This window comes from Pararge aegeria, chromosome 3 (genome assembly GCF_905163445.1).
Source record: "Pararge aegeria chromosome 3, ilParAegt1.1, whole genome shotgun sequence".
Lineage (NCBI taxonomy): Eukaryota > Metazoa > Arthropoda > Insecta > Lepidoptera > Nymphalidae > Pararge > Pararge aegeria.
Window position 1 is genome coordinate 6,492,182 of NC_053182.1, and position 22,859 is coordinate 6,515,040.

General features: G+C 35.8%; 2 protein-coding genes across 2 annotated transcripts; one reads left to right on the plus strand and one right to left on the minus strand.

The window, feature by feature from the left end:
• Positions 1-147: 147 nt before the first annotated feature.
• On the plus strand, positions 148-11,552 carry LOC120637324 (protein FAN-like). The gene is made up of 13 exons (XM_039909114.1): positions 148-453; positions 568-1,168; positions 1,527-1,598; positions 1,929-2,131; positions 3,087-3,330; positions 3,797-3,919; positions 4,259-4,520; positions 5,045-5,465; positions 6,715-6,803; positions 7,596-7,728; positions 9,169-9,373; positions 10,242-10,386; positions 10,872-11,552. The coding sequence occupies exons 1-13, from the start codon at positions 440-442 to the stop codon at positions 10,970-10,972; spliced, it is 2,613 nt and encodes an 870-aa protein (XP_039765048.1). The 5' UTR covers positions 148-439; the 3' UTR covers positions 10,973-11,552.
• Positions 11,553-13,618: 2,066 nt separating this feature from the next.
• On the minus strand, positions 13,619-16,788 carry LOC120637228. The gene is made up of 2 exons (XM_039908950.1): positions 16,303-16,788; positions 13,619-15,885 (listed from the first exon to the last, which is right to left on the minus strand). The coding sequence occupies exon 2, from the start codon at positions 15,842-15,844 to the stop codon at positions 13,667-13,669; it is 2,178 nt and encodes a 725-aa protein (XP_039764884.1). The 5' UTR covers positions 15,845-15,885; positions 16,303-16,788; the 3' UTR covers positions 13,619-13,666.
• Between the last annotated feature and the right edge of the window lie 6,071 nt (positions 16,789-22,859).

Consider the following 22,859-nt stretch of genomic DNA (forward strand, 5'->3'; position numbering starts at 1 on the left):
TTCATGTTAGGAACATGCTCTTTATATACATTTTAGATATTTAGAGTCCGGTTACGTACTGTGGTCAGTGGTATAATAGTCGCATTTTTATTAACTACTAGATAGATATCTGTGGTGCAGAACCAATAAACAAAAAGAAGAAGAAGGTAGCTGTGGTTTCATGTTTGACTTTAAATATTGAAGACATTGATTTGTGAAGATTTTTATTTGTATTTCACAACAATTGTAAAATTGCATTAAATTAAGATCAAATTATTTTCCATCAATCATTCTAAGATTCGAAAAGACTTTCATGCAACATAAAGTTGAATGTCTATATATTGTATACGACATTTAAAATAATAATAAACAAACAACAGAAAGCTGTAAAACTGTGATAGTTGTTTTGTAAATAAAAAATAAAATTTAGCGCATTAAATTTAGCTCATCACAAGTAAACATGAACAAAACAAGGTGCGTACTGATGTTATAGAAAAAATTGATATTTAACATTTCCTTTGCTAGATAAATTATAAATATATTTTAATTGCTAAACTATTGTACATTTACCTTTATTCCATGTTTTAGATTTTCGATGTTGTTGTTGGAGCCTGGTGAGATATATTTCGAGGATTATTCCTGCACAATGAATATAGTAAATTTACAAGCAGCTGAAAATGCGAAGCAAGGTCGTTTAAAACTGTGCTCTAAATCTTTGGTTTTTGAACCTAGGGAGTGGGATAATCCGCTATTAAAGCTACACTTTAAAGATTGCACAGATGTTGACACTATAAAAACACATGATGCAGGAAATCTGATTATAGTGAGAGTTAGGCAATATGCAGAAATGTTGGAGGAGAATATATTAGCACCGTATAAGTTTCAATATGAGAATAAAGATTTTTTTTTCTTTTTGGATTTTTCATCTGCTGAAGAGTGCCTTACTCAGATGCAGCAACTTCTTAGAGCATCAACACTTCATGCTCCGGAACACAATAGTATGATTGCAACTATTCTTCACTCGCGATATATGAGGATGGTCTTTGACCCTATTATGATGGATGATTACACTGAAAAGATTGTATGTGAATTTCAGACTGAGAAAATATCTCCATTAGTTAGGCATCATGGCAAGCTTGCCCTCACACCTACTACTCTTTATTTTCAACCATTTAGTAATATAGAAAATGTAAGTATATATTTTTATATTTATTAGCATGTTTACACATCTGATGGCAAGGCTGTTTATTGAACTTTTACCATATCTTCAGCATCATACCATAACTGTAAATAGGTTAAAGGCAAGAAGCTATACTTAATGAAACAAAGTATATTCTAAGCTAAAGTTTTCCTCGTTAGAGATATCTATCTCTTATATGAAAGGAGATGCCGAGTGTATAATTCTTGGAAAAGTGAGCATGTAAACAGACATATTGGATTAAGTCTTTGCCAACAGGACCACTCCCTCATGTTATATTACAATATGACATATTTAGTCTTAAATTAAGCAAATTATTATTGAATTCAATCAAGCATATTATTTACAGAGTCCAATTTTGAAAATGAAGCTTGATGAAATAACAAGGATATACAAGCGAAGATTTTTACTAAGGCAAGTTGTATGTATCAGTGTATGTTTTATTTTTTACCTGGCTTTGCTATGCTTTTTAAAAGAATCAGTTAGTTTTAGGTCACAGTAATATTTTGGGCTTAGTTATTTTAATTAGTTAAATGTAAGCGATCTCAGCCAGAGATCAGCTACCTATTTTATCAATTTTACTGATCATATTTCTTTACATATTCAGATATCCATCATCCATCTGATAACATTTAACTAATAGTTTTATGTGTTTTGATCAAAAAAGCTTTTTATTCTTGTTTCTTATTTTTTTTTATAAATTGTCACAGAAAACTTTGTAGATCATAGTGATCATTGTTAAAATTTTCAGGGTCTTGAAATATATAGTGCGGAAGAGAGTACAACACCACATTTGTATTTGTCATTTCAATGTGAGAATGACAGAGATAGAGTCTACCAGATATTGGAGGAATCGCCAAATATGCATTTAGAAAGGGTGCATGTTGAAGAGATGACTCTTCAGTGGCAGAATGGAATTGTTTCCAATTACGATTATTTGATGTATCTCAATTGGTAAGTGTGAACCTATGTTTTTTTTAAATTTGTTTAGTTAAAGATTGAAAGTAATAGTTTATTATTTATAAGTAACTAGTGTACCCAGCCTGCTTCGCCGGGCTAGATGTTGCTTTTTTTTATTTAAACAATAAACTTACATCATCAAATTTTTAATTTAAGTCTCATAATATATTAAATCATTTATTTCTTTCCATATTCATTCTCTTCTATTCTCTTCCTGAGCGGGTGAAGATCATTATCTACACCCATGTACACCCAACAATAGAATATCATCATAGTAAATAAAAGCTGTATTTGACAGTTTGACAGTTCAAAAATAGGAGTGCTCTGATCATCACCAAACTTTACAGAATTACTCGCCTAATATTCCCTCAAAGTTTCATTGAAATCGGTCCAGCCGTTTCGGAGCCTATATGGAACATACCCACACACTTTCTCTGTTATATATATATTAATTATCGTTTCAATAAACGGTTCTATACACCAAAGCCAGCAACGCCGCCTGGCAGCTTTATTGTCAGCATTAAAAGTTACCAGCTTTGGCTGATTGGTTAAGCCATGTGGTGAAGGCGAATTAGGATACAGCTGTCACCCTCTGTGCTACTGCGATCACCGATCTTTCTGCCAAGTGATTATGGGTCAACCCTCTTGTTGGCCTTTAGACCAGCAGTGGACCGTTATAGGCCATTGATGGATAGGGATTGGCTAGAGTTCCAACACCTTCCTTGCGTTTTTTATTAGAAATTGTCAGAACCAGCCTGGAGCTAGGAAATTAGTTTGCGTTGGTTCTAATAATAATAATTGTTATATATTGTGGTGGTTGGAAATTGATATATACTTTTATACCAAACTTTGGTATGGTATAGTGCATCATATTCTTTTGTAGTGGCTTCAAATAGTAATACTTGATCACTATGCCATAATAATATATTTTTCTTTTTCCTCTTTGAAGCCTTTCAGATAGAAGTAAAAATGATCTCACACAGTATCCAATATTTCCATGGGTGGTTGCAGACTATGTTTCGGGCAGCTTAGACTTGGAAAATGCTGATACATTCAGAGATTTGTCTAAACCAATGGGAGCTCTAAATCCTGACCGCCTGGAGAAATTACTTGAGAGGTACCATGAGATGTCAGACCCAAAGTTTTTGTACGGATCCCATTATTCAGCACCTGGTCTCGTTTTATTTTATCTTGTGAGTTTAAATATAATTTGTCTAAAGTTACAACAGTAGCTTCAGTTACTGGGCTTGACTCTTTCTCTATTTCTCTCTCTCTAAGCTTATTCTGTATGATAAAAGAAACACTGCTTATTTTATGATATGATTAAACATGTCATCATATCATATATGGATAAAGTAGTAGTTATAGTTATGTAGTACTAACTGTAATTAATTAATACTTATGAGAATGTACAGTGTACATTAGCATAATTTTGTTGTGTGTGATACAAGCAAGGTTGACAAGCTTATTTTAAAGATGTGCAGTACATAAGTGTTTTTAATACAGTATCCATCCTTTTTATCACATTTTTGAGTAACATAACTTTAAACTACATCTGACTTTACTACCAGACTAAAACATTACAGCAAAAACTAGTGGATCTATTTTTACGGCGAAATCTTCAGGAATAGTATAAAAATTGAATTATTTTCTGTTTAGGTAAGAAAATATCCTCAATACATGTTATGTTTGCAAAACGGAAGATTTGACCATCCTGACCGAATGTTCAATTCATTAAAAGATGTTTATAATAACTGTTTGAAGAATATGTCTGACTTCAAGGTAATTATTAATTAATCTTTTACATTACTAATCCTAAACAAAAAAAATGTGCAAAATGGCCATAATTGGGTGTTTTACAGTACCCTTTTAAATAAATTATTCCATGCTCTTCATATATGTACAAAAACACTGCCTACCCTAAACCTATTATATAACTTATTAAAAAATCTCCACTAATATAGTAGAGATTCTTTTATTTTACGTCATCTTCCTGGCGTTTGCTCATCCGGGTCAAAACCCTGCGCACGCCACTAGTAATAAGAGGGGTTGTAAGTAAGTTCTGAGTACCTTTCCATTTATTTTTTGGTAATTTTAGCTATAAATACTTTTTACTTCCAGGAACTTGTCCCAGAATTTTACGACACAAGGGCAAAAGGTGATTTCCTTGTGAATATCTACGACATAGATTTCGGTACACGACACGACGGTAGTAAAGTTGATAATGTGAATCTACCACCCTGGGCAAAATCTCCTGCGGACTTTGTGATTAAACTGAGGCAAGCACTGGAGTCCCAGTATGTGTCAAGATATTTACATCTGTGGATAGATCTCATATTCGGCTATAAGCAGAGAGGCGAAGAAGCTGTGAAAGCAAATAATGGTTTGTAAGTTAATCTACATTATAGCCTCTTTTATGACTATGCATGTAGATATTATATTCTAAAAGTTTTTTTAATAAAAAATCCAACAAGGAAAATGATTTTCAACAGCTCACAAGCTACTGCAAGAAAAACGATCATTTGCTCGTGAGTATTTCAAGACAAAATTAGCTAACATTAGCAGTAAATTTAGTACTACTTCTGAAAATTGGTTAGGCTTCGTAGGTTCAAGTTATTCAATATTTAAAAATATTAATTGAATCCTTGTTGAGAATGTGAAAGTCATTCTACCATCATTTTACAGGCATGAGGGATTTATTATGGTGTCAAGGTTTTTTGGGTTTCACTTTACAGAAACATATATTTGAAAAAAACTGTTTGTGTTTTCTATGGCTTAAACTTCAAATGATACTACACGCTTTTCGATATCACAGAAGTTTCCGTTGTTTTATAAATATTTATTGCAAGTTTTTTTTTTTAATTTACTATTTACTATTTTTAATAATAAGTGTTCTTTGACATTTAGTATTCCACCATGTTTGCTACGAGGGTTCAGTCGATCTCGATGACATTTATGATATGAACGACCGACACGCCCTCGAGGTGCAAATAATGGAGTTCGGTCAAGTGCCCAAACAGCTATTCACAAAACCGCACGTCAGAAGGGTCATACCGGAAGTCGCGAAACAAGTGTGTACAAAAGATTATGAGAGCAATGAATACAGTTTAGAATGCGTGGATACTATATGGCTGCATAAAGAAGCGGTGAATTGCGTGTTAAGGAAAGAAGATAGGATTATATCAGTTTGCAAGGATGGCACGCTTAAAGTATACGATATGGTGCAAAGGAAGCAAATACGCAGTGTCAAATTGAGTTCAACGCCTCTGAGCTCTTGCGTGATGGTCGATGAACATATCGTTGCTGTCGGATCGTGGGATAATGATATGTGAGGTTCTTTAATTTTTTTAACTCCTTTATTTAATAAATAATATTAAGCTGATGAGTTTTTCTGTGTTGGCTAGTCTGACGACCTCAATGGTGCAGTGATTTGCGCTGTGCTCTGTCTTATAAGTGGGAGGTGCCAGGTTCGATTCCCGGCAGAGACAATTTTTAAAATTCATAATTATTGGTCTGTTGGGAGGCTATTAGACCGTGGCTAGTCAAGGACGTGCTGCTAACTGATTTAGTATTGGATAGAAGCAGGCGTTACTTTGCGGAAATCCATGGTATATTATGAAAATTAAGCTTAATTTGCTATACTCCGCGAAAAGCAGGAGAATCTGTGTGTAATTTATAATTTCTTCAATCCTTATACTTCACACCAAACAGATCTTCGGCAATGTACTATCTACGCACGTTCCGCTCCGACACCGGAGAATCCTCAGGAGATGAATATTGACTTTTCTTGACTGCTTTTTGCTGAGTATAGCAAATTAAGCTTAATTTTCATAACTGATTTAGTGTCCGGTACGTTGTCGCATTGAAATCAATAAGGGATCTCGCTTATAACTGCCTTACCCCTACATGTTAGCCCGTTACAATCTTAGACTGCAACATCACGTACATACAGGATGGCGGGCCTTCACACTGCTTATCACTAAAATGTGATCATAATCATTAATGTCTCTTCCTTTCATCCTAATGAGCGGAAGCCAGTGTAATGATAAGATGGATGCATTTAGCACATCGTTCATATCTCACAAGATAGAAAAATGAATGTTAAAATGTAAATTGTTGATATTGGAAAAGAACAAGGGCCGGGTTCTGCTTGGTAGTATGTGCCTTCCGGACAAAAAGACAGACTTGACCGTTCAAAAGTGCTTAATTATTTAAATTTATTATTTTTGTTCTTATTATATATATTAGTTTATTTTTATATTTATTTATTAATTATTTTATGTACTTTGATCTATTTGTGTACACTAGTTTATATATTAGTATGTAGTTATTCGCATGTATGTATTTTAAAATTTGTACCATTAGCAGTCTATTCTCCTCTTTTTTTTCTAATTCAAAGTTTGCCTGGCAGAGATCGCTAAGCCACAGCTGTCTATATCTGTTAGCGCGCTACAGTTAGAGAGTTGATATTTTCACAGAATATGTATTTCTATTGCCACTGTAAAAACTAGTAATAAAATTTAAAATTGAAGAATAATATGTAAAGTAAGCCTATTTAAATGTTTATGTTGTTTTAGTTACCTTTACGATGTTGAATACGGTCGAGTGGTGGAGAGTTTTCGAGCGCACGACGATTCAGTTAACTGCTTAAAATGGCTACCTAAAGGTAAATATTCTTACCTATAAAGCTCAAGCTGCTATCACTAGATTAGACATCTGCATTCAATGTAAAGATTTATCATCAATCGGCACTGGGCGTCGGCCTTAGCCCTTCTCAAAGTGGGAGGAGACCTTGCCCTATAGTTGGCCATATGGGTTGATATGATAATGATGGTGACTTTTTATTTTTATAAATTTAAAATGCATATAAAAATTTTCGGAACCGACAGGATTTGAACCTGCGACTTTGGCAATCGCGGCCTGAGCGCTTTCTCCAGTTGATCTACTGCTCTCCTACCGTCGATGCCGAAATTAGTATATGCCTTTCACATCAGTCTCATAGCGACTTTCATTTTATTTTAAGTTTCAATTGTCAGTTTTACTTTGTGCCGCGTCGCGGACGTGGTCAAGATTTAGAGCCCCGAAAAGTTGCGTAACTTCCGAAGTAGGTCGGGGCCCTCGGATTTCCTAATGTTTTTTTTTATTGCTTATAATTGACGGACTAAGCAAATGACCCACCTTTTGGCAAGTGCAAAACTATCGTCTACAACAAAAACTCGCCCTACAAAGTGCCGCCTTGTGTCCAAAGTCAAAGTCAAATATTTCTAGGCACATAGATGGCACTTTTGATGCTTTCATTACATACAAAATGTGAACATAGTAGTAGAAGTGATGGCGATAACTAAATTCGTCCATCAATCTGAGACGTAGGTGGTAATCCGCTGCGTCTTTAATGACACCAGCAAAAACGCCATGGAGTAATTAATTTTGTGATGTTAATATGAAATTTCTATTACAGAGCATTTATTGATATCGGGCGGTTGGGACGGCGTGGTGCGTGTTTGGGGGAACGTGCGCAAAACCGGGCAAGCGTTGCGCGGCTTGAAGGCCGAGTTCGATCACGATGGAAAAGTCAGCACTGTTGCTTTCAGGTAATAGAATGAATGAATACACTTTTATTGTACACCACAGAGAAAAAACACAAATACAACAGAGCATTAAGCTAGGAGGTACTCTTATCGCATTTTTATATTTTATCTGTTGATGTTATATAAAACAATAAAATGGACAAGGCAGTTGTTCAAGAAAAGCTCATCTCTACATATAAATAAATGGGAAAACAACAACACCGCGAAAATGTCTGGACTGTTTCTTTACTAAACTATCTCACTGGATATTGGTTTTAATCACAATATTTGGTTCTATAATTATGTAGTTTTGTTTTAAATATTATTATTTTTAATGTTACGGTTCCGTACCCGAATAGTGCAAGCCTCAGCTGTGCCTATGTCTGTCAGCGCGTTGCATCTCATGAACCGCTGTAAAAGTTAGAGAGTTGATATTTTCACAGAATATGTATTTCTATTGCCACTGTAAAAACTAGGATTAGAAATAAAAATAAAAGTTGAAAATTTAATTCAAACAACACAATTCTTGTATGTCGAACATACAGGAATAGTGTTGTTTGCACCGTTATAAAAATGTTAATAAAATATAGTGTTTCATATTACACATTACACACAGACAACTTCACTGGAGAAACTGTGAGTGCTTTGGTTTTAATTGGGAGGTCCCGGGTTCGATCCAGGGCAGGAGTTGGTTTGGGTTATTATAACTTTTGTAGTAGTAGAGCTTTTTGTGACAGCCCTCATCCGGGAAAGTAGTAGCGCCATGCTTATTTCTGTCGCCAAGCAGTATTGTTGCAATTATGTGTTGCATTCTGCAGGGCGTGGTTGCTAAAGTAATAAAGCACACGAGGCTTAAAAGAAAGTCTCGAATTGATGGACACGTTGCGGCATGTTGCATGACGTGCTCCTTACATGCCCTGTAAAGTGTATATCTGTTCATAGGCGATGGTCTACCACTTACCATCAGGTCGGCCATCTGCTCGGTCCGTCAATTATTACTATATAAAAAAAAACTGTTATACCATTAAAAGTTAAGGTTAGTTTACGTTGCCTATTTTGACTGCATAATTCCGTACCAGCAGGTGGCATTGCAGACGAGACAACTTTTCGTAAAATAAAAATAAAAATTATATCTCTTGTTTCATATTGCACCTTGGTACGAAATCGAACTCGCACTAAGCCTGTTTTATTATGTATCTTTGACATCGATCCTCAACCTTTTTTCTATTCTCCTCTTCTTTTTTTTCCTAATTCAATGGTTGCCTGGCAGAGATCGCTATTAAGCGATAAGGCCGCCTTTTGTACTACTACTTCTTTCGATATGTTTCTGTTTTTGTTATATTTTATATATGTTATTGTTGTGGTATACAAATAAAGAGTTTAATAATAATAATAATAATCTTAATAGTGAGTTTTGATAATTCTTTAAGAAAAACATTTAAAAGTTTCAACCTACACTTTTAGGTACAGGCGACGCGATCTTGACATAATAGCAGGGACAAGTGACGGCGATGTTTATATTTGGGACTACACGACAAAAGAGTTGATTAACAAAATAACTGTACACTCTTCACCCGTGACCGGCGTGTGCCTTCTCTGTGAAGACAGGATAGTCACAGTCAGCGACGGTGGTGACTTGAACGTTACAGATCTGACTGTTTTAAATTCGGTAAGATCCTTTTTTTAAACGACTTCAAAAATTTAAGTATTTAATTCTTTTTTTATTTTATACACTTTATTGCAAACCAAGCGAACCGCTAACTCTTTATTGAAGCGGTGAGAAGAAGCTTATTTATTTTTCCATATAAACGAATTCAGGACATCATCTAAGTGTTTACTTATGACAACCCTATTGAAGTTAAAAGAACGGCACGCGCATAGTACCTACGCTACGCGTCGCGTACGTAATGAATTGACAGGAGATTTTAATTTTGCACAGGATTTTAGGGATATATGTGATTCTTAAACTATTCGGTTTTCGGTTTGACAGATAAGACTCAGAGACAGTAAGTACATAATGTACCTCTAAAGCCTGCGAAGTTTTATGTCGGTTTTCATTTACACGTTGTATATCGTAGTTAACTTTCAAGCGATCGACTCATTAAACGTGGATAGAATATACAGGCAAAAAGATCAGTTCTTTATTTTATTTGAATGTTATAATTTAGCTGCATTAGTTAATTTTTATTTAGAGTTCTGCAATCGATGAGCATCATTAACTACCTATGTAGTAATTGAATTAAGAATAAGTGAATTTAAGAATCAGTGACGAAAAACAGTGAAAACAGCCCGTGCACGACTCACTTTACACCCGCGGAATGTCGATAGCTCACTCCCAAACTTTTACCCATTTTCACATTTTCATATGGTGAACGCTTACAACATTAGAGGTAAAATAATTACTGTTATCTGCTAAATGGTATGAAGGTTTCTGTATGTGCTTAATTACATACGCAATGTAGTGTTTCTTAACGCACTTTGCCACGACACTCTATGCGTGTAAAATTATGTTTTGTAACAATGATTTATTTGGTTAGGTGTACCAAAAGCACGTATCGTCCACCGTAACTTCGTTGTGCTGCGATGGCGCCAGCGTGCTTTGGTTCGGCGGCAGTGCGGGCACTCTACTGCAGTGGAACATGACAACGGTTGTGCAGTTGAGCGAGCAAAAAGCTCATGATGGTGAGCCAATAACTTCAAAATTTGATATTTGTTGATATTTACTTAACATCAACCACGTTTGTTTAAGTTTAATTTAAGCTGTTGTTTATTATATCAAAGTTACCTTTCTTTCTTTATTTCTTTTTTGAGTTGATTAAAATTGTGCAGCATTCCGATAGGTTGTCAAAACTTGTTTGTAAATAAATAAGTAAATAAAAATAACTGTACTTACCGAGTAGTACTAGAGCTTTTTGGTAAAAAAAACTTTTCTTGACGAGTACTACCGCCATGCATATTTCTGCCGCTGAACAGCATTGCTATGAAGGGCGTTGGCGAAGTGTTGTTCTGATTATAGGCTATCGTTAGAAGCTCTATAGATGTGCCAAAGTTATTGACCTACTGAAGTCGTTGCAGAAGTATAAAAATATATATATATATTTTTATAATAATATTATATATATATTTTTTTTTGTCAGATGTTACAAAAAATAATTTTCTTGTTTCAGATTTAATACGGAGCATACAATTTGATTCTTCTTCAAATACCCTTATTACGGCTAGTGATGATAAGTCAATCAAAGTTTGGCAACTTACGCAGCGATCGTGACCATAGTAATATCATATTGTTTTATTATTTTTTTTAATTTTTTTAACAGTATTAGCATTTACATGTATTAAACTCGCGCCAGAACTTTACGTCCCTTCAAGAAGAGTGAGTTCGTTTAACTGAGCTTCTTTTGAGACAACAATTACGTATATAGATTTCTCCGATATTCGAGTGAGTATAGGAAGTTTTGCGCTGTCGATTTTTTAAATTTTTAAGCTTGTTTGTATTATGCATAATAATATGCTCAGAAAAATGTATAATAAAAAATATTTTTTAGCCGATTACTACTTATAATAGGGTTGTATGTATGTATATTATGTTCTTCAATAAATGAACGCACCTTATTGGGCCGATATTGAGAAATTAAATAAAATAACGTTACTGCGTTTCAGGCTATATGAATGTAAATTTAATTTTTTATCTCTTGAAAAAAAATAACCGTTTTTCCATGGTGATATTCTTAAAAGATATGTAGTCTGGTTTAGTTCGTTGGATGATTCAATGACAATAAAGTAAAAAGCAGTGTAAATTAATTTTAAAGCCATCATCGTTATGTAATAAATAAATGTTTTAATAGATACCCCGATTTGTGTATTTATTATTTTTAATTACCATTAAAATTTTCTTTGGGCTTCGTCACCACATCATATAATTCACTTAGAGCTTTATTTAGTCTGTGGTTATTACGAGTAGTAGTAGATAAAAGATTTAGACTCCGTTCATCTTAACTTGACGCGTGAGGAATTGGTAAGATTTTTTTTTTCTAAGACCAACGATTAGTTCCACGCCCGTGTGATTTCTAACTTCTTTTTTTGTTATAATGATTGCTATTTCTGCGTTTTTTTTCTCCAATCGCTAATTTTTACATTAGCACAAGTTCGTTTTATCACCATGACGGGATGTGTATATAGAGTGACCCTACACTGTTATTCAATAGTCATTTTTACATTGTTATCGTGGTCTTTTTATCAAAATGCAACATGTTATTGAGGTCATGTTAACGTCGTCGACGTCCCAATATCATTTGAAAAACATGTAACACTGAATACTTCATTACTGCCAAGCAGTTCAAACGTCAAGTTACGATATATACACATTAATTCCAGTTCCGCTTTACACAAGTCTCTAAAATAAATTAAGCCATAATTTCCACGACAAATATTGTAAAAAGGAACACTACTTTTTGTTTAGACCAGTCAATTTACTTGAGTAAATAGAGATTTATGTACAATTACTAATCTTTCAAGTTTTTGTCTATGATTAACATTTTGATAACTTAGGGCGGAAGGGCGGCAATGCGCCGCGCCCCTGCGTGCTTTTTGAATCTCATGGAGTTTTGTTTTGTTCGTCTATTCGAAATGTTTTATACATCTAGTTTTGATTTGATTTTGTTATTATGGGGAGAGTGAGTCGGAAGGAACGTGGAGGTAAAAAGGACGGACTGCTGTTATCCATCTAGTCTTCAGATACAGAGGGTGTCTTCGGTGTTCGCAGAGGTTGCAGGGGGCGGAGGTACCAATTGTAACAGGGGAAATCGAGATTAGATATATGAAGTTGTTGTGTATGGATGTTTGGAATAGATTTTTTTTTGAGATTAGGAGGACGCGCCTTTTCGCTTCGAAGGTTCCCGCCTTTTTTCGATTCGTTAAAAAATTATTAGAGATTTTTTAGTACTCTTTAAAGAACACGTAACCTTACAAGATAATTTATATGATAACTCGAATTAGAAAAAAATACTCTACAGACTTAAGAAACGCCTTAACGCGTTACAATGAGATTGAATGTGAATATTAAACACTAATGACATGGCTGTACGGAGATATATCTTTGCCTTTTAGTATTAAAAAAAAAAATCTTTTGCTTTGAATTTGAGTTACTACTTATTAGAATACCTTACACGGTTTTTTTCCTTACAAGACTGAATCATCTAAAGTATTATAAGTACCTACTTACGTATTGTTATTTGAAGTAAGAATTAATTACATATTCTAGATTTATGTATCAGTAAATTAAACCTATTTTGTTACGCGTAGTCAACTTACCTTTAAACAGTTAAAACTTTTATTGCACCTACCTGCCTAGCTAATAATAACAGAACGTAAGCTACCTACGTTAACGTTACCCACCCCGGATTTTTTTTCTAGACTGATTTAGAAAGTTTTTATGAAATAAATTCAAAATTCAAATTCATTTATTTCAAGTAGGCCTACTTTATAAGCACTTTTGAAACGTCAAGGTAGGTAGCTTGATCCTACCCCGTTTTTAAAAACCTAGGTTACAACTTATACCTATGCAAAGATCTTCTATCGACCTAAGGCTTTGTCAGTAACCGGTAGCAGCGGTCGAAACCTCCCATGACTTAGACTAGACCTTTTTCTTGGCCAATATTGTTCCCATAATAGCCTTCCACCATGAGTGGAACTTGGGACTTACTACTTATAGAGTTACTGCACTTACAGCGCTAGAAAAGGCATATAAGCATATAAGGACCTTCAATAATGAAGGTCGTGTAGACCTTCATTTTCCCTGCAGTCAATATTTTATTTCTCAGGAGTTCTCCTAAGTATATTAAGTTATTGGGAGAATTGGGTATAACACAAATGATCAAAAATTATATTATTCCCTATTAAATTTAATATTATAAACTTAGTAACATGATAATTTATTGAAAGGATTAAAAGACGAGTAATTCAACTACACTGTAACAGATTCTACCATAGTGTTTTTTATAAGTTCACCAAAATTTTCAGTAATTTCACTCATTTCTTCTACTTTATCTGCAGTTACCTCTGGTTGTACTGCAGGTGTTTCTTGAGTTACCTGGACTGAGTGGTCTAAGTTTAACAAGGTATTGTGACTAAACCAGTTTTCATCATTCTCAACAGCTTGCAACTTATTGCTTTGCTGATATGGCATAGGTATTAAACTTGTATAATGAGTTTCAGCTTTGTTTTCTATATTGACACATTCTGGGGTATTTTTGTACATTTCATAATGATGTTGCATTGTTTGGTATTGCATATTGCTGTGATCTGGCATGCTTGTGTTAGGTTTATGCATGTAATCAATATCATACATATGACCATATTGATTAAGCATAGTCATTTGAGAGTTATGAGCAAACTCTTCAAAACTAGAAGCAGAAATGTTTTGCAATCCCTTAAACTGGTTGGTATCTATATGGTGGTCATAAGAATAATTGAGATCGCATGTATATCTTTGCATGTTATTCGTCAAAGTGTTGAATTCCATTGTATGTGCAGCGGCGTATGGTGGACATTTCCCTTGTAGAATATTGGATGTGTAAGGAATGTGTGTGGGAGGTTCAGCTTTATTTTCAAACCCCAACATGTTGGTTTTCAAATTTCTCTGTTCATCAGCTTCATTTCTAAAAGTAAATGCCGTGTCACTTTGAATTTGAGTGTTATTAGAGACATTTATATGGTTCATGCTATTAAAATGGCTTGAACAATTTTCTATCCCTATCTTCTGTAAGCTATTATTACAAATAACCTCTTGGTGAGTGTGGCAGTTTTCTTTTTCATATGGAGTAGGTACACACGACGACGAAGCAATTACAGTGTGTGCTTCAGCCCATTTTCTTTTAGCAGCCTCCTGAATTTCTTCATTCTTGCGCTCTAGTCCTATTCTCATAAGAGTGTTAATAAAGTGACTTCTTACTCTTATGGGATTAAACTCAACCCGTCCGGATGTGTTACAACAGCCTTCTCTTGTACATCCACATGGAAAGTTTAATCTATCCACTTGACATTTGATGCCAGCTAAACTACATGAGCAGCTTTCTGGATCGCATGTACCTTTGCAAGCACATCCACAAAATTCACGTGATGTCCGTATATCTCGACATTCATCTTTCTCATAACTTTCAATTTTTCTTACTCCAGCTGATCTTAATAATGCTCGCCTCTGTCTAGTTGGAACAGGTTGCAAGAAATAATAACTGTCCAAATCCAGTTCCGATTCAGATATGTCACTAGCTTCTTCTTCTGTGTCACTGTCTTCACTTGAAGACAGAGACACTCCTTGCAACAAGTGACGTTCGCTTTTTAACTGCTGCAAAACCAGCCTGTGCAATCGTCTTTGCTCCATTGCATGTTCTGGTAGTGTGAATTTCTGTGTATGACTGTGTTCCCATTCCATTCCTAAGGTGGAGCCTCCCTGCGATGGAACACATGAAAAACCTTGGGACCTAGGAAAATAAAAGACTGTAACACTGTCAAATTGTATGCTATGCTTTATTCTCTTTTGTTGGGGTTCATTTTCCTGTGTCCCGTCACTCTTTCTTTTAAGGTTACTTTTTTTTGGTTTATCGATGATTGCAATAGTATTCCGGTCCACATTTTCTTGATTATTACCGTTAGACAGCGAAATTATATTGATATCTTCTTCGTCTGGCAATGGACAACTTTGCTCATTTACGCCCGGCAGCGATAAATTAAAGCACGGCTGTTTCACATCATCTGGTGATTCAGACCCAAGTCCCGAATCGCTGCCATCGGACCGGTCCTGTGCGTATTCTTCTCTATCGGTATGTGCACTATCATGTGGGAGACTGCCAAGTGCAGAGTCCTCACTGTCTGCTGATGCAGTATCGGTTTTGATGTCGTCAACGTCACTTAACGTATCATTGTCATCTAACTTAACAGCATAATCTATCTTACAATCACTGCTCTCATAAAACGGAGAGGAGCTACTATTTGTATTCGTTTGTTCGTCATGACAGCTAAGATATTCACTGGTAGTGTCACTTTCACTATTTTTCTCATCTCCTATCACAGATTCACGTTCCCTTTCCTCCATTAAAACTGGAGAGCCCTTATTGCTTAATGATTTGTTTTTCTCATCTGCCATTTTTGTAGTATTAAATCTAATGATGTTAAGCTCAGTATTGTCTGAAAAGAAATAGATAAGACATTAAAATTTGTAAATATAAAATAAATAACCTAGGAACTTATGAACGTACAGATGTGAAGAATCGTAATAGATAAGCTTTAAACATTACAAATTTGTTTTAGAAACACGTTAGCTCAATAAATGAATCGAAATCGTTGGGATAGACGAAGGAAAAAAATTTCCCTACAAATTTTGAAAAAAATTCTTTTGGTGATAATTTCTAATAGAATTAAATATTTGAGAACTGAAATATTTGAGATAAAAGTTATATTAGTGAATAACATTTCCTTAAACAATATTTATGTAATTCGAACAAAGTAAAAACTATTTGCAACTAAAGTTCGGTTAAATGCACCCGACGGGCATAAACGGGGCAGCATTATAAATCAAACAAAATGATAATACAAAACCGGTACCTGTTTCAAAAGCCCCTGGCCTCAACGGGCTTCACCGGCGTTTGAACGTGTCTTCGAATTCTCCAGTCCATTGTGTTTCATTACAAGGAGTTGTGATTATTGCAATTTGCTCAGATCAGCAGTCAACATTCGAGCAAGGAATCATTATTTTCATTAATTTGGTTATCAATGTTCACTTTATTAAACAAATGTCATTCCAATGTTTAGTGCAATAAGGTTCACTTTATCATTAACGATTTACTGGTGACGCGTTCTATCACTCCCTATTTATTTATTTTCTGCTTTATTTTGATAGCCGTCCCACAAACATTGTTCATAATTAAAGTCACTTTTGTCAATTCTATTTTTGAAATGTTCTATTTTCGCTTTCAACCTTTAAGGAATTATTTTTAAAAAGTCAAATCAACACAATTAAATTGGTCGAAGAGAGCCCACTTTTAGAACACCTTAGATGCCGTTCCCACTCGCGAAACCGTGCACGACGACTCTCGGACGACGCAGGCAAGTTTTAATACGACCGAATGTAAACGTCGTCGTCGGTCGGCTAACGTTGGCGAAAGCATAGGTTAGGGGGGGCTTTTGAATTTGGTCGCTTATAACTTGCGTTGTTCGACGTGACGTTACCTCCCCCTGCACTCCTCCCCCCGGCCTTGCGACCCTCAACACCGCGTTCACCCGTCGAACGAGCGCAAGCGCGAACCGTCTCTCGCCTTTCTGTTATACCAGCTCTAAAACTTTAATATTATTTCGCCTGTTCCATGATTGTTAGTTTGCCAGTTTGTACATATTATGGAATGACATAAATCGTTGTGAAATGTTGGAGATAAATAAAATTGTATGCCATGGTTCTATTTTGGGAAACTTGGAAATCGTGCGGTTTTAATTCGACTCTACCGATAAAAAAAAATAGAAGCAGCAAGAGCCGTTAGCGACAAACGAAATTCTCTTTGTTTGTCAGTAACGGTTCGAGATATTGACAATTATGGAAACAAAATATTTCGTATGAATTTTTATAGAAAAGCATAAAGAGCCAATTACTAAAAATGTGGTCATAGTCGGGTCGGGTGTGGCGGTGTTTCAAAAGACCTGTACCGAGATTTTAAATTGTTTAATCTGCAATAAAAGGGTTATTGTTTCACAAAAAAGTAGCAATATTCTATTTTATGTCAACCAATTTCCCTTTTATTCAGAAATTAAACAATTGTTATAATATAGTAAAATTGTTATAATGTAAAAAAGCGCAACTTCTCGAATGTGCCTTCTTAACTGGTGGAGGAATCACTAAAAATACACCTAATATGTGATGTTTCAAAAGCGCAGCAGGCCTACCTACTTAAAATTAATGAATTTTATATTCAAATGTACTGTAATAGGTTTTGGCTCACCAAGACTGCCTACCCAATAGTGTAAAGAAGCAAAACTCTTTAATGAGATGATGCGTGAGATAATGTGAATCGCTTCGAAGTATATAAAAGTTGTTAACTTTTAAATATAAATATTTTGTACTACCCCTTTTGTTACTTTCAATCACTTAGGATTTTTTCTAGTTATACGGGGTCGATTGCCAACTGAGAGCAACACAGTAACGTTTGCAGTTCTAAATCATTGACTGACTTTAATCGTAGAGTACTTTGTGTCTTTGATAGATTAAACAACTGTTCGTCCATGCTTTTTTTATTTTTCATATATCCTGCGGGAACTATGCATCTTCCGGGATAAAAAGTAGCCTATGTAAGTTATCCAGGATATAAAACATCTCCATTCCAAAGTTCAGTCATATTGGTTCGGTTGTTTTTTTCCAGAAAGTGGTAACAAATATCCATCCATCCATTCTTTCCCAATCTACCCTCGATATCCGGTTATAAGCCAAATTTTACCCGTGAATTTGCCTTGAATTAGGGAGTTTTATAAGGCTTGCAACTTTCTGCTACTAGTCGAACTCGACGGGTCTCGCTTAGTATAGGTATATACTAACTAATGTACTCTGTTCACCAACTCTCGGCTGCGTCATATGATGACTGTTGTATGCTTACCTTTAAAATATCTACTCTACAGTTAGAAACAACTGTACTATATTACCTTAAGCTTTGATACCGATCGCTTTATGAATTTAATGTACCTACCGCCCAATATAAGAAGTTGATTAAAAAAGATTTTCATTCTCATTCCAGATAGGTAGGTACATATATCTTGGACTAGTTTACAACCAACTACCATAAATACCAGGGTTCCTACAATCTAAATTAGCAATCACTATATTAATAAGAGAGTTACGTTATGATACCAACTACCTAGTTGAGCTCACTGGTATTTTTTTTAGCCCGCCAATTCGCTCTGGATCAATCAATCAATCCAATTGAAGTAGCTTGGTGGGGCTGTAATTTGAGTGGTGGCTTGTTCCCAGCTTAGGGTCAAAAATATGATCATAATGATAAAGAGGACTACCTCGTTGATCTAGTATTAGGTAAGCATGTGTGACTCCGGACTCTGTACGAGTCGAGAGGCCCTGGTTTGGATTTCTTCGTTAGGCTAAAAACTGTACGATTATCTTCAGAAATCATATTATACCAAAATACTCGTCTGCCTCGGGAGCACTTTAAAGTGTTGGTCTTGATTATTAGATATCACTTACGATAAGAGTTGGCCAACTCTTGCAAGACAAGCATTTATAGGCCGAAAAACCTAGAAGGACGGTATAGGAAAACATCATGAGGAAACCGGCATACCTGACGGGTTGATAATGAAGAAACTTCTTAATACTTTTCTAAAGATATGAAAAAACCTCATCAATCAAACTCATCAATAGTTCACCGATTTTGTGCCGCAGCAACTTGTGGACTATTTTGCGCTTTCGAGTAGAGGTCATATACAAGGTCGTTCTTAGGCAACATAAATGCCGAGCTTTGGCAGGAAGCGAAAAAATTCGTGGTATTTACAATGAGCTACTACAGTAACTAAATCGTGACCTTGAAAGAACCTACTACGGCTGGCAACGGTCACCATAAGACTTTCGATTCTCCGCGACTGCTTTCACAACTTCTTTTAAGTACAACTTACAAACTTTTATCTGCTGATCTACACAGTATACCCTGACACAACGCCTCGCATCGCCTATTTAAGATTTTACTTCATTTACTTATCCCCCTAACGGTCGTAGTTAGAAATCACAATGTCTTGTAATAACTGTAGCTAACCCGGGAATCGACGCCTGGACTGTGTGATCCACAGTGTAACTCAACTACACGACCAAAAGCCAATAGAGACTACGATTCGTTATCTTCATGTTTTTTTTTACAAGTTAACCCTTGACTGCAATCTTACGTGCTAGTGAGTCATGATGCATACCTCTAATACCCCTAATCGGTTTACACGCGACATCGTGCCGGAACGCTAAATCGTTTAGCAGCAAGTCTTTGTTCACGACCGAAGCCTCGTACCACCCACGTATGATAGACTAGTCCCTAGCTGGCTGACAATAATTGTATTCGTAAAACGATTAGCAAGCATTTGGAATTTTATATTATCAGGTCGCTATATTACAGCTTTACATCTGAACTGCATCGCATTCAATCTAGGTACTATGTTTATATCTAAGTTACGTACCTACTACACGTAGGGAGCTTAATATCGATCATCAACGCTCGACCGCTATATTCTGAAAACCTACCTTACGGCGTAATTTAAGCAATCTCAGTCGAGAAAAATACTATTCGTAAAACATATAGATCATGAATCCAGATCATCCTTAGCCTATTAATTATTTTTCACTGCTGTGCTCAGGCCTACTATCTCTTTCAGCGAGGGTTTAGAGCATAGTCTCACCAGGCTGCTCCAATACGGGTTGGTGGGCTATAACGATTATTTTCACACATTAGTAAGATCTAAGATCAAGATAGGAGTGCGCTTCAAGGCTGTTTTTGCGCATATATATTTATTTACCTTTCGTTTTGTTTAATTTGTTTTTTTTTTTCTGTATGGCAATAAAGGCTTTCTATCTATTTATCCATCTTAGATGACTTATCGTGCTCTTCTTAGCACGGGAGCAGACTAGTACTGCGTAGGTACGTCTTGTTCAATAGTTACGTAATAATTTCTGGTCCGAATGTACAACTGAACCCAGAATCTCGTGATCTGCCGTTGAACATGCTCGCCACCAGACCAACGAGATAGATACCACAAAGTATGTATTAAGGAATTATATCGGCATCAGTGAATATCCCACTGCTGGGCTTGATTCTATAGAGCTTTATTCCACCGTTCTATTCTAATGTAGGTTTGCTAGCGGCATTAGATGAGACATTGTGCTGTGACACAACACTTGGGCTGTCCGCATGGGCTTAAATAAATTTCTTAAAGATAAACTTTTATCCAGACATCAATTATCTACGTCAGGGCCCCAGTTCACTGTCAGGGAATCTACCTTGCATTATGCATAGAAATTGTACGGAATCGGTTACAAAACATCATATCACTTATTCATATAAAGTGTAAAATGTATTCATGCAAATTTTTGTCACTCACTGCTGACCCTGAAATGTCTGAACGTAATATTGACCCTGAAATGTCTGAACATAATATAAACCTATTGGGGACATTCAAATGGTCAGTTTCAGGAGCGTGTGCTAACCCTTCGCCGGGTTGCCAGTGCTCTGCAATTTTTGTCGCCATCCAAGTGTTACATAAAGGTGGAGAAGCGTCGGAGTATCTCTACGTAATATCCTTGTTATTAGACCTTCAGCGTCCCTTTCGGTAGGTGCAAGTTACTTCCCCGGCAGGCACATCTTACTTTTCGGAGTTATGAGCGCTTTTCATTATTTAAAGCAATTAAAATATCACTCGTTTACGGTGAAGGAAACATAGTGAAGAAACCTGTACGCCTGAGAGCTCTCCATAACATTCTAGGAGGGGTGGGACGTCTACCAATCCGCACTTTGCCAGCGTGGTGGACTATTCGCTTCTCATTCTGTGAGCAGACTCTGGCCCTGCGATTAAATCAGGAATGAAGAAATCCATAAAAGGCCCAGAGTTACTATGACAAAGCCCAACGAGTCGCGAAGCTGAAGTGGCGACGTGCTATCAGTTGAAGTGTTACCACACTGAATAACTTTTTCGACGTTATTACACTTTTATTGTAAATAAAACTGAATTATATGTCTAAACTGTAAATATACCGTTACGTATAATTGGTCGCAGGGCACGTCTAGAACACACACACCTTGGGACATCTTGGGATCACAGTTACAGCTTTCTGGGCCCCTAGCGCTCTGACAATGTTGTCTGAATCCGTTCTAGATAGGCGAAAAACAAGTGGTTCTTAAATAGGCAACCATATCAGCCTTTGTGTTTAACAGCTGAGTAAATTTTTCTGACATTCAAAAGCGTTGCTGGTAACGGGTTAACCTATTACTTGCTAATTGGTTGGTCCTCTAAATTGGTTTCCACGAGATATCGTACCGGAACGCTCGCTCAAATCTTTCTATGCGGCATCTTTACGGAACGCTAAATTGCTTAGCGGTCTTACTAGGTCTTTGTCGTAAGGAGGTAATTAACCACGGCGACAATTCAGAAATTAAAAATCAAATCCGGGATCTTTTACATGTAAAAATCAAGTTCAAATCGCTTATCGCTGCGCTATAGGAGGTCGTCAAAACTTTACCTCGAAAAGTACATACGATTTAATTTGAAAGTGCATATCGTCTGGTTACGTATATCTGCCCAGACTATATGATAAGAATCCACGTGCTCGAACCTCTAAGTAATACTTTCTTACCTACTATGTTATCTTATCAATAGCCGATTAGGTGCTCTCGAAATGCGCGTGATTACAAGTTTGTAGGTACTTTTCTTTAAATACGTAACATCATCATCATATCAACAGATGGCAGTCCAAAGCTGGGCAAAGATTTTTTTAAGGGGTTTCCAAGTACCCTGAACTTATGTCACCTGTTTTTTTTATAGTTAATTGGCGGAACAAACAGATGGCCCACCTGACAAATGTTAAACCGAAGCCTATATACTGTTTACCTAACACATATTATATATATTGTGTCAAAGCAGAATACTTTTCAGGATATGTCCTACAATTATTCATAAAAAAATGTGACTGCAATAATTTAAACATTAGAAGTAAGAATAAACTTAAGTGCAATATACTAGGTTACATAAAATTCATAATTCGTTTAAAGGAAATTGCATACAATTCTACAATAAACTACCCGTTGACATGTTGGAGATGTCTCTTAAAAAGTTCAAAGTTTGTATTAAACGTAAGCTTATAGAAAAGTCCTATTATAGTATAAAGGACTACGTAATCGATAAAAAAGCTTGGGTGTGAATTATTGCTCTAACCAGGTTGCTCTTCTTATAATTTTAAATGACTTTGTGAGATGGTGATAACAAAAAAAAAACACCTGGCTAAGTTTGTTGTGGGCTTCTTCTTATACCCGACGCGTTTGGAACCCTCTTAGCTTTAGTTTTAAGTTTACGAATGTGGTTATCGCCATCATCTCACTACCAATGCCAACTATGCGCCTACTTGAATAAAGATATTTTTGACT

Coding starts and splice junctions, on each gene's coding strand:
- LOC120637324 (XM_039909114.1), top strand. Junction 9,374..10,241: donor ATCTGACTGTTTTAAATTCG/GTAAGATCCTTT, acceptor TTATTTGGTTAG/GTGTACCAAAAGCACGTATC. Junction 10,387..10,871: donor CGAGCAAAAAGCTCATGATG/GTGAGCCAATAA, acceptor TTCTTGTTTCAG/ATTTAATACGGAGCATACAA.
- LOC120637228 (XM_039908950.1), bottom strand. CDS start 15,844: ATGGCAGATGAGAAAAACAAATCATTAAGCAATAAGGGCTCTCCAGTT.